At 48.9% G+C, this 11,772-nt stretch overlaps 5 protein-coding genes and 1 non-coding gene across 6 annotated transcripts; 4 read left to right on the forward strand and 2 right to left on the reverse strand.

The window, feature by feature from the left end:
- Positions 1–1,476: 1,476 nt before the first annotated feature.
- Positions 1,477–3,590, forward strand: EDB82DRAFT_274519 (general substrate transporter). The gene is made up of 4 exons (XM_025728754.2): positions 1,477–1,829; positions 1,877–3,132; positions 3,187–3,285; positions 3,345–3,590. Exons 1-4 carry the CDS (start codon positions 1,634–1,636, stop codon positions 3,447–3,449), a joined length of 1,656 nt encoding a protein of 551 aa, XP_025583090.1. The 5' UTR covers positions 1,477–1,633; the 3' UTR covers positions 3,450–3,590.
- Positions 3,591–4,923: 1,333 nt separating this feature from the next.
- On the forward strand, positions 4,924–6,738 carry EDB82DRAFT_509681 (glycoside hydrolase superfamily). Its single transcript, XM_065608821.1, has 2 exons — positions 4,924–6,387; positions 6,427–6,738. The coding sequence occupies exons 1-2, from the start codon at positions 5,192–5,194 to the stop codon at positions 6,602–6,604; spliced, it is 1,374 nt and encodes a 457-aa protein (XP_065464223.1). The 5' UTR covers positions 4,924–5,191; the 3' UTR covers positions 6,605–6,738.
- Positions 6,739–6,998: 260 nt separating this feature from the next.
- EDB82DRAFT_t211 lies at positions 6,999–7,089 on the reverse strand. Its single transcript has one exon. It is a non-coding gene; the product is annotated as a tRNA-Pro (tRNA).
- A 925-nt stretch (positions 7,090–8,014) lies between these two features.
- Positions 8,015–8,660, forward strand: EDB82DRAFT_478634 (tubby C-terminal-like domain-containing protein; the record flags this gene model as incomplete). Its single annotated transcript, XM_025728757.1, has 2 exons — positions 8,015–8,336; positions 8,392–8,660. The coding sequence occupies 2 exons, from the start codon at positions 8,015–8,017 to the stop codon at positions 8,658–8,660; spliced, it is 591 nt and encodes a 196-aa protein (XP_025583092.1).
- Positions 8,661–8,844: 184 nt separating this feature from the next.
- Positions 8,845–10,579, reverse strand: EDB82DRAFT_509688 (chaperonin 10-like protein). The gene has a single exon (XM_025728758.2). It carries the CDS (start codon positions 10,128–10,130, stop codon positions 9,108–9,110), a length of 1,023 nt encoding a protein of 340 aa, XP_025583093.1. The 5' UTR covers positions 10,131–10,579; the 3' UTR covers positions 8,845–9,107.
- A 228-nt stretch (positions 10,580–10,807) lies between these two features.
- Positions 10,808–11,659, forward strand: EDB82DRAFT_528001 (3' exoribonuclease family, domain 1-domain-containing protein; the record flags this gene model as incomplete). The annotated part of the gene is made up of 2 exons (XM_025728759.1): positions 10,808–11,100; positions 11,149–11,659. The coding sequence occupies 2 exons, from the start codon at positions 10,808–10,810 to the stop codon at positions 11,657–11,659; spliced, it is 804 nt and encodes a 267-aa protein (XP_025583094.1).
- Positions 11,660–11,772: the final 113 nt, after the last annotated feature.

Here is an 11,772-nt window from a genome sequence, read left to right on the forward strand (position 1 = left end):
TTCGTTGATAACAGAATTTCGTCACGCGATATTACGTGTCAGAAGGCACCCACAAACTGATGATACGAAAGAACGTGACAGTGTCTTATACTAGAGGCGACCCAGATGTTTCCCAAGAATACATAGTCTCTAGTACCGGGCATTTCCTTACGTTTGGCAGTCTACGCCAAGACCGAGGCGAACAAGCATGTTGCAACTGGGATGGAAATGGTTTGTGCTTCATTGTTAAGCTCAGTCCGGTCCATACCGAAAGTCGTGGACCAAGCTAACGGCAGTGCCAGCCGTTAACCGAACAAAGTCTTAAAAAGAGGCAGAGCAGGATGCAAGCATGAAACACGTCTGGAGACTACTGCATGCTACTGCATATTGTTAGTTCACCTGATGCCTTAACCCCTAGGATCATGGCGAGTCAGACATGGCTCAATGGCTGTCTCTGTAGCTTTGGTACCGCAGTCTCGGGTCAAGGTCGACCGAACGGCGTTTAACTCAGAGTTCTCAGTTGCACCATCCAATAATCTGTTGTTTTGCTCGGACTGCATTAGGACGAAATTAGCCTGAGTTGGTCAACGCCGCATCCGTGCATCGTTGAATGGGGGTCAGTCGTGGCTGTCAACTCCATATGCAACCCTACTAATTCGATCAAATGGAGTGACAGGGTTTGCAGCAAAAAACAGGCTTTGAAGTCTGACCCGGGCGAAAGCAGTGCAAGTGAGGAGAAGCGCGAGAGAGTGTAGGCCGCAGCGACAAGCCGAGAATTTCGCCTAGAAGGAGGGCGCTCAGAACGAAGAAAATGGCATTGGGTGCCCCCAATGTCTCGAGTGTGGGAAGGGTTACTTCTCCAAGATAAGCATGGTAATCGTGGTAGCTTATGTGAAGGCATATAGCTCCAAGCTTGAGACAAGATGATCACTGTACAGATGTGAATGGGTGCAGTTGCATTGGGAATTTATTCACGAATCATCGTTACAGGTGTCATGGGGTGACATTCAAGGGGCCCTGGTTCCTGGGCATCAACTCTGATCATGATCGGAGTGGAGAGAAGTTGAGGATCATTAGTTGTCCGATTTGGATGACAACAGATGACAATTACATTTACCCGGAGGTTGGAAATAAGCAGCATGTGATGGTCTGGTCCAAAAAGTATCTCTCACTAAGAGAATGTGCTCGAATCTTGCAAGCGATATGGAGAAAGGCCAGTGATCGGCACCGTTAGGTTCATCCCCCAGAAAATACCCCAGACTCTCCTCAACAGTACAGTCTGGGGAGGGCAAGGATGGCTCTGAGTGGTCAGATGGTTGCTTCAGCATTACCCGGACCATTGACGATCGACGTGATGCATCCTTCGAAAACGCCAGAGAAATCACCCCGCAGAATATTCCACCAATGGTTGGAGATGGCTTCAGAATTGACTAACACGACGGGCCGTCGATCCTATTTCTTGCAGAACGCTAGACGATTTGAACGGAATCGCGGGCTTCGAGCTTGACGATGCATGAGGAGAAGTGATTGCCATCCTTGCCTGTACTCAATTGAGGCGAGATATAACTATTCACCATGTCCAACCCACAGTGACTCTGCCATTCTCACTTCTGTAAAGTAGTTCGCTGCTTTGAAGCTGTAGAGTGAATCAACCATGGCTACTTCAAAGCAGACCGGAGAGATCAACCCTCACATCGAGAGCACCGATGCTGGTCTCGATCATCTGAAGAATGTCGACCTTCACGATAAAGCCCTCGCTAATGAAGCTCTCGAAGCCACTGCCGACGAGCACAGTTATGGCGTCGTGCAGGGTTTCAAGACTTACAAGGCCGCTGCTTTTTGGTCAATCGGTGAGTTTCCTTTCTCTCGACAGTTGAACGTAGTTGACAGTGTCAAGTCATCTCGACGACCGTCATCATGGAGGGCTACGATGTCACCCTTCTAGGATCCTTCTACGGATACCCAACATTCAGAGAAAAGTACGGCGTCTGGCTCGACGAGAAAAACGGACATCAGATCTCGGCCAATTGGCAGCAGCGTTTCAACTGTCTCGGTGCTCTAGCCAACATTATCGGTGCCATGCTCAACGGGTGGGCGACGTCTCGATGGGGGCATCGCGTCGTCCTCATTAGCGGTCTCTTTTGGCTGACCGCCTTTATCTTTGTCGTCTTTTTCGCACCAAACATCGAGGTCCTACTCGTCGGTCAGTTCCTCTGCAACATCCCTTGGGGTATCTTTGCTACGACCGGTCCCGCCTACGCCGCTGAGGTGACGCCCTTGGCCATTCGAGGATACCTCACTGCCTATGTCAACCTGTGCTGGTGCATCGGACAGTTTATCTCAGCTGGTGTGCTCAAGGGTCTCGTTAGCAACCCTACCCCGTGGTCATACAAGATTCCCTTTGCGATCCAGTGGGTTTGGCCTATCCCACTTGCCATTGCAGCATACCTCGCCCCCGAGTCGCCTTGGTACCTTGTCCGTACGAACCAGCTTGAGAAAGCAAAGGTTTCCCTCGAGAGACTGTCTAACCCGGAGCACAACATCAACTACGACAATGCCGTTGCCTTGATGGTCCACACTAATAAGCTGGAGATTGAAGAGCGATCGGGAACATCGTACTGGGACTGTTTCCGAGGCAGTAACCTTCGACGTACCGAGATCGCCTGCATGGGATTCCTATCTCAAATCACAAACGGTGGTGCTCTCTGCTACAGCGGATCTTTCTTCTTCCAGCAAACTGGTATCAGCCCTGAGACATCGTACGGCATTGCCCTCGGCGGAACTGGCATTGCCTTCATGGGTACCATCATCTCGTGGTTCTACATCTACAAATTCGGTCGACGAACCATCTGGCTCACTGGCTTCTCATGTCTCGTGGCCATCCTCTGGACGATTGGTTTCCTTGCTTTGCCTAAACAGAACCAGCCCTTAGCCTGGGCGCAGTCCATCCTGTGTGTGGTGTGGCTAGGAGCATACTCCATGACAGTCGGGCCCATTATCTACACCATCGTCGCTGAGATTGGTTCGACTCGTCTGCGAACTCAGACGATTGTGCTGGCGCGTTCGACCTACTACGTTGGAAACATTATTTGTGGAGGATTAATCCAACCTGAGATGTTGGCGCCCGGTTCTTGGAACCTCAAGGGTAAAACTGTGAGTCTTGATGAACTCAATAGGGTACCGATTGCATACTAACAAAAAATGTAGGCTTTCTTCTGGGCTGGCTTGGCCACTTTGACCCTGATCTGGGGTTATTTCCGTATGTTTGAGACAAAGGACCGCACTTTTGGTGAGATGGACTACATGGTAAGTCGCGCTTTGTTTGTCATAACAACAAAGAAAGTCAAGCTGACAAAGTTGAACAGTTCCAAAAAGGTGTCTCAGCACGCAAGTCTGCCAAGTACCAGATCAACGAGGACGAGTTCTTCATGGCTCATGACAGGCCTGAGGCAGAAAAGCAACAGGGTTAGGTTTAGATTGGGAGGCCTGACAGATGGAATTGTGCTGTTAGTTTATGACATGACATAATTTTCGATACCATCAATGCTCGAGTACCAATTTTGTTTTCGTATTTTTATGTCGATCGTTTTTCGTTTGTTGTGTTGAAACAATACTAAATTATCTAGCGAACAACAGAAGTCATAGCGGAGTGTCGTCGTGAGACGTTGGACCCTCGGTCAGCGCTTAAATTATGTCAGTGAAAGAGTTGCCGATTCAGGGTCTACTCTGGTACGGACAGCGCGCGCTTATGCTGATCTTCCAGCGAAGATTTCTCAAGTGAAATGCATCTTTTTCTTTCTGTTTGGAGGTTAAATAAGGTCTAGTCCATCAATTCAGCATCATCTGTAGTGAAAGACAGCTTCTACTTATCTCATAACTTCCCTACGTACTGCGATACGGTACGTCTATAACAGGGTCATTGACTACCATTCACATATCGCAACATGCTTTGTACATTCTTTCATCTCCAAAAAACAACCATCCAACACTTTTGTTATGACTTCACATCTTTGTTCATATTCAAGCCACTTTCAATAACGGATCGAGCGGCCTCTTAACCGTGCCAGCCAAGGGCTGCTATACCCACTTCAAGGGGGAAAACGAGACGGCCCAGTCGCATCTAATTTAGCGCCTTTTGCCCCAGGGCTGTCAAGGGTTGCCAAGGAATTCTCCGGCCTCAGCGAAGAATTGCTTCTTACGTAGTGTTTTATGTAGAGAAACGAGCTGAAGGAGAGCGTCATAGCATAGGGCTTGAGAGAGAGAAAATATTGGGGAAGTATTAATTACGGGGTATCCTTAAATACCCTTATTTGATGTCTACACAAAAAGCCAAAGCAATTCGAATGTCTTTGTTCTTGGCTTCGTATTACAGAGATTGGTCCAAGGAATTAATCCCAGCACCAGATCCTGGTTGTCAATATGCATTTGATTTATTCAGCTTGTTTAGCTTTCATCTGTTCTTCAGTGATTGGCGTGTTTGGGCACCGATAAGTGTTCCTTGCATAAACTGCCGCCACCCGTGTCAAAGACGCACCATTGAACTCAGTTTAGAGAACTCAGTTTGAGAGACAACTTCAAGACAAATGTTATGTCGTATCAAATCTAAGAGTACGAGAATACATTGTAGGGATATGTACGAATGTCAGGTATTCGCATTACTCATGAATACGTGGTGAGCCATCATTCATCTCTTGATTCTTTATCGACGATCATACCGCAAGATTACTAGCCGGGTATGAGACAGGAGAAGGTGCAGACCACAACCAATCACCGCCTGTACCCAAGACATTACATGCTATTCTTAGCGGTTTAACCATAACTTAGTGGACCAGCGTCGTAAGCATTCCCCTGAAAAACCAGGCACTTAGTGCTTGTCCGGCACGTGACGGCTCCACGTCCGCTGCAACCGAGCCGCCCCTACCTAATCTCAGCGCGTTCCGAAACCAAAAACAAAAGACGGTCTTTTCTCATTCTTCATCCAGACATTTCCTCTCTTTCCGTCCATCTATCTCTCTTTTTTTTTTGGGTAGACTTTTTTCCATTATTTCCTCGTCACTCTCTTTTGCCTCAACGGCTTTTATATCCAAACTTAACTCACACTCCTTTTTTGAATAGACTTTATAACAGTCTAACGTGGTGTGACCGTGCTCAACGTTGTACCGAATAAAAAGTATCACCACAAATCGATCGATAATCAACTCAATCAGTCAACATGAAGGTTTCATCCGCTGCCGTTGCTGCTGGTGCCCTCGCCATGGGCGTTGAGGCCAAGAACTACCTTGGTTTCAACTCTGGTGCTACTCTCGCCAACCGAGAGGCTAAGTTCAAGGCCGACTTCCAGGCCGAGTTCGAGACTGCCCAGAACCTCAAGACCTCCCCCGGTGACTTCAACGCCGTCCGTCTCTACACCAACATCCAGGCCTACTCCGAGGATGACCCTATCGAGGCTTTCGAGGCTGCCATCGACACCAAGACTCAGATCCTCCTCGGTGTCTGGACCTCTGGTACTGACTCTATCGACAAGGAGATCAGCGCCCTCAAGAAGGCTGTCGCTAAGTACGGCTCTGACCTGACCGACCTCATCATTGGTGTTTCCGTCGGTAGCGAGGATCTTTACCGTAACTCTGTTACCGGTGTCAAGAACAAGGGTGGTGTCGGTGTCCAGCCCGATGCTCTCGTTGACTTCATCGACGACTTCCGCTCTGCCTTTAAGGGTACTCCCATCGCCAAGGTTCCCCTCGGCCACGTCGACACCTGGGATGTCTGGGGTAACGCCACCAACAAGCCCGTCCTCGATGCCATTGACTTCATTGGAGTCGATGAGTACCCCTACTACGAGAACGACAAGGGCAACAGCATCGACAATGCTGCTAAGCTCTTCAACAAGGCTTTCGATGCCACCGTCGCCGCTTCTGCCGGTAAGCCCGTCTGGGTCACCGAGACCGGATGGCCCTACAAGGGTCCTGACTGGGATGAGGCTGTTCCTAGCGTGAAGAACGCTCAGAAGTACTGGCAGGACGTTGGCTGCAAGAGCCTCTTCAACAAGGTCCCCACCTTCTGGTACAACCTCCGTGACTCCAACCCCGACAACAAGATGAAGTTCGCCATTACCGAGAACCTCTCCACCACCCCCCTCTTCGACCTCTCTTGCGACAAGATTGACGATGAGGAGACCTCCAGCTCCGCCGAGTCCAAGACCAAGACCTCCACTGGTGCTTCCAAGGCTACCGGCGATGCTCACTCTACCGGTACCTTCGTCACTGCTACTGCTTCCGCCACCGGTACCGGCTCTGACAGCGAGGACTCCACTGCTACCGGTACTGGCTCTCAGTCTAAGCCCACCTCTGGCTCTGGCTCCGGCTCCAGCTCTGGTGACGATGACTCTGAGTCTGGCTCCTCCGGCTCTGGATCTTCTGGCTCTTCCGAGTCTGGCTCCTCCGGCTCTGGATCTTCTGGCTCCGGTTCCGCCACCGAGTCTGGTTCTTCTGGTTCTGGATCTGGCACCGAGGCTGGCTCCAGCTCTGAGACTGACGCTGCTGCCGAGACCCCCAGCACTGTCAACGGTGCTGCTGGTTTGACCATCTCTGCTGCCGCTATTGCCTTCTTTGCCATGCTTGCTCTGTAAATGTCCTAAATGGATCTGGGTTGAATGACGCCCATTAGCGTGTCTTTTTTACTTATTTCTCGCACCCGAGATCTGTTTCTTGTAATATTTTATGGATAGATTACGGATAGACAAATGTTGGCTATTTTTTACAATATTGCGTGTCAAAAAATTGTGATTGAAATATCACTACATATACGTGAGACATGTACGTGAAACTCTCAAGAACGAAGAGTCGACTTATAAGTGAAACCAAGGCTTGACCGTTGCACCTGAGCTAACTTTCTTCCCGCCTCAACGACCAAAGCCACAACCTTTTTCACCAACTCAATTCGGTACAAGACAATAAAGTAGCAACATCAGAACAAAAAAGAATCAAGCCACTAGGATCAAAAGATGAACCCAGCAAAAGAAAGGGTCTGGCCGGGGATTGAACCCGGGACCTCTCGCAAGCAATGCTATAGGGTTTTCCCTAAGCGAGAATCATACCACTAGACCACCAGACCGAGCATGAGACTGTTAAATGAATCACGTGATTTTTTGATGCTGAGAATAGTCGAGATTGCAATTTATGTCGCCAGTTCTTGGTGTTGACAGCCTCTAGGGTGGGACACATGCTTTGTTGACCTCGTTCGACAAGCGATTAATTAAAGTGTGATGGTAGCAGGTATGAACTGTATACATACATGATCTTTGTTCATCTCGACTTTTCTTGAGCCTGGAATTCTAAGGGTATACACAGTTAATGCGGCGTTGGCTCCCTCGTATCTCAAGTTCTTAACATCAATGTTAGCTCGATCGAACTGGGCGGAGCATTTTCCCTAGTCAAGGATGGAAACAAGTACCGGCAGAGCGGATTGACGAATAAGCAACTTCCGACATGAATATCTTCCTCCGGTCATTTCCTCTTCTGCTGACTGACGGAATTAATGATACGCGAACCTGATTTATGTCGATCAATTTGGTGTTTGGGGGCTGTAAATGCAAAAGGATGTTTTCTCTCGACGATCATTGTCGTTCAAAGCTTCCATGTTTCATATCATGATTAATATGACGCAATCCCGAATCCTCATGATAGATTACAACTCATTAAAGGCCACTCATTAAGAGTTCTGGGTATCTTTTGATGTTAATCAGCCTTACAGACGCCGTCGCTCGACTGCGCCTTGTTTGTGGGTTTCTTTCTTCAGCCTCAAGCCATCTGTCCACCCATTAGACACATGTTCTCAGCTCCCGCCGCCATGAGGGGTCCTGAAGTTGTTGAGAAAGTTACATGTGACGTTTGTACCACAAGGGTCTCCCCTCTATTTGCTGACAGTAAACCTGTATAAATACCACAAACCCATCATCCATAACATCACCAAACAAGACTTATTATCCTCTATACCATTTTATTAAACCGTTTATTTTTGATCCTACAAGAAAACAATCATGGCTGCCGTTCAACTCCAAACCGCCCCTCACCAGGTCGGCGTCTTCAAGAACCTCATAGCCGCCCAAACTGAGACGCTCGTTCTCAAAGAAAAAGTCATGTCCCTTACCGGCGATAGCTTCGACATTAAGCTCGCCAACGGCCAACCCATTCTCAAGGTCGAGGGTAAAGTCATGAGCGTTTCCGGCCGCAAAAAGGTCTTTGACATGCAGGGCAACCACCTCTTTTCCATCGTCAAGGAGCTCATGCACATCCACGCTACCTATGCCGTGGAGGACCCTCAGGGTGTCAAGATCATGGAAGTCAAGAATAGCTTCAAGCGTGAGTTTTATCCTTCTTACCATTGTAAGGAACCGCATTCTGACTGTCTATTTAGTCATGGGCTCCAAGGCCACTGCTACCTTCACCTCCAGCGACGGCACCGCAGAGGTTCTGGAGATGAAGGGCAATTGGTTCGATTACGCAGCTGATATCTTTGACAAGTCTACAAATACTGTAGTCGCGCGCATCGACCGCAAGATCCTCAGCGGTCGTGACATGATCTTTGGTCAGCAGACCTACGCTCTAATGGTCGCGCCCGGTGTCGACATGGCGCTCATGGCGGCGCTGTGTATCTGCATGGATGAGAAGAACAACGAGAAATAAGATCGATGTCCTGATGAGAGTACGTGTGTGATAGATACCCCGGGAGTGACGACGCGCGGAACGACGCTGGAAAGTTGAGGTTTGCTTTGAATGGCCAAGGAAGCGATGGCCTTGTTGACATGTATAATTGCCCTATTAATTGAGAAACAAGAATGAATTGCAATCAAAAAATGTTGATGATCAAAGCGAGCGTAGAGATAAGCGTGAAACTGACGACAGGTTCGGCCAGTGTGAATACTTCGTCTTTTGCAATGTTACATACACGGTACTATAGAAGGGAAAGAGACCCTTAGGGGAGTCATATTCTTTTCACGAGCCAAAGACATGTATTTCGTATCAAGAATTTTCATCGATCATCAATTGCAAATTTATTACCAGTTTATAAAGTTCGGTTTTTGCATATAACCCAATGTGAAACCTTGCGAACAACAACCACGGCAGCATCTTTTACTGCATAACCAAGACATTTCTGAATCGAGGCTTTCCAGCTTTCAGGCTGTCGACTGCATCCTGGACCTTATCCAATGGGTATTTCTCAATCATGCACTTGACTCCATGCGTCAAAGAGAAGCGTAGTGCCTCCTCGGAGTCGAGAGCATGACCGCTAGGCCAACCAACAACACTGGCACCCTTCAGCACTAAAGCCAGAGTATCAATCTCTGCAGCACCGACGGGTGCAAGGTTAAGCAACTTGCCCTCGGGGGCGAGACCTTGGACGAGAGGAGTTATGGCTTTGGGGTTGGGTGCTGTCTGGACGATAATTGAAGCACCTCCAAGCTTGTTCAGTTCCTCGCCAACGTCGTGCGTCTTGGTGTTGATGTAGTGGTGAGCGCCGAGCTTCTTTGCGAAGTCTTCCTTGTCGTCGGTTGTGGAAAGAACAACGACTTCGTAGCCCATCTTGTAGGCGTATTGAACTGCGAGATGGCCTAAACCACCGAGACCCTGAACTGCGACGATGCGACCCTGCTCAACATGCATCTTGCGAATACCGTTAAAGACAGTGACACCGGCGCAAAGAAGAGGAGCAGCGTCGGCGGGCTCAATCTCCTTGGGTACACGCACAACAGCCTCAGAGCGGAGGAGGACATACTCGGCGAATCCACCATCGCGGCTCACACCATTGACCTCCTTGTGGTCGCAAATTTGGAACTGAGCTCGTTGACACTGTCGGCAAGTTCGATCGTGTCCACCGTGCCAAGGTCCACCAACGCGGTCGCCATTCTTGAAGTTGGAAACATCTTCGCCGACTTCAACGACATCACCAATGATTTCATGGCCGGGGACACGGGGGAAGACGTCGCCCATGTGGCCTTCGCTCGTAGCTACGTCTGAGAAACAGACACCACAAGCGAGGACCTTGACGAGGACTTGGCCCTTTGAGGGATGCTTGAGGGGGACATCTTTGAGTGTAAAGGGAGCATTGGCTTTCTCGATAACACAAGCCTTGTATGTTTGGGGAAGAGAAGACATGATTGATAGGGTATTTACTGAAGTTGGGACTCAATTGGTGTTTATGGATGAGAGTGTACTATTGAGAAGTGTGATGAGATAGATATACACATCTCTCAGCTAGGAGGACGATAACTTATATATAATAGAACCACGCATGCAGCAGCGGAGCTCCGGATGCGATGGCTAACATAGTTGACGCTATCAATGAAACATCACCAAAGTCTTTCCCCTCATGAGATGCTCAATTCGGTCATGGTGCTACCATAGAACACATTGATAACAAAACAATTGCACATTAAGCAGCGGAATAAACTCTAGTGCCGCCTAATTCCGCGCGTCATTGGGCAGCGCACGGGTTTATGGGGTTGAGTATTACATCACCATCTCCGACGGGACGAGAGGCCTGCGTTAGTTAGTTTCGTGTAGTATTGGGATATCAGATCTCCATAGACACTATTCCGTAGATGGTTGTCGGAGATGAAAACAGTAAATGTTCCAAAACCGATGGTTCTTGATTGGTTTAGATGGTTAATCCGAGTTCTGAGATGATCCGAGATAAGCGCCACGATAGCTGCAGCCACACCTTGAACGCCACAGTCTTCCATAGAAAATTTCCCCCACCATGAGCAGCATTTGGTGATGCGCAACGCTGCTATTGTAGCTTAACCCATACATGCAAACAAACCTAACGAAAGATGCCTCTCGATACCTCAACATATGAATTAGCGCTTCTGCGCGTCGACGGGCGAAGATGGAATGAACTCCGCCGTCTTCACGCCCAGATTAGGACCCAAGATGCCGCCGACGGTTCATCATATCTCGAAATGGGCCATACAAAAGTCATGTGCGTCGTGACAGGCCCTTCTGAACAGCAGCAGCAACGACGCGGCGGTCAACAAGGATCTCGCGACATGGCGGCGATCAATGTCAATGTGGTGATCGCAGGATTCTCAAGCGTGGATCGCAAGAAGCGAGGGCGCAATGATAAGTGAGTTTTTCCTTGCCCATCACGATTGCTTTGGACTAACTTTTGCAGGCGCATCCAGGAGATCGAAACTACAATTGCCAATGCACTCGCTTCGAACCTACACACGCATTTGTTTCCCAACTCATCGATCTCAATCTCACTTCACGTTCTTTCACAAGATGGATCGCTACTCGCTGCTCTACTCAATGCTACAACACTGGCGCTTATCGATGCTGGTATTCCTATGTCGGACTACATTGCTGCCTGTACGGCGGGCTCGACCTCTACATACGCTGCTGGGGACGACACGGCCGACCCCCTACTCGACTTGAACACCCAAGAGGAGCAAGAACTTCCGTTCCTCACCGTCGCGACGCATGGCGCTACCGACCGAGTAGCAGTCTTGGTATGCGAGAGTCGTGTGCAAGTCAGCAGGTTGGAGGGTATGTTAGTAGTAGGTGTGGATGGATGTAAACAGGTCAAGCAGTACTTAGATCAAGTGGTGAAAGACAAGGGTGCTGAAATGGTCCAGGAGGGCGCCGTTGAAAGGAGTGACGCGATGATGGATTTGGACGAATAGTATTGATACCAAGGGTTTTTGCATCGGGACAGAAAAATTAAGTTTGGAGTTCTTTGTTTGATCCGTAGTTTTAAGCTACAGGTATGTCTCCAGCGCTAGAATAATATCATAGT

Source organism: Fusarium venenatum (assembly GCF_020744135.1).
Source record: "Fusarium venenatum strain MPI-CAGE-CH-0201 chromosome Unknown EDB82scaffold_3, whole genome shotgun sequence".
NCBI lineage: Eukaryota > Fungi > Ascomycota > Sordariomycetes > Hypocreales > Nectriaceae > Fusarium > Fusarium venenatum.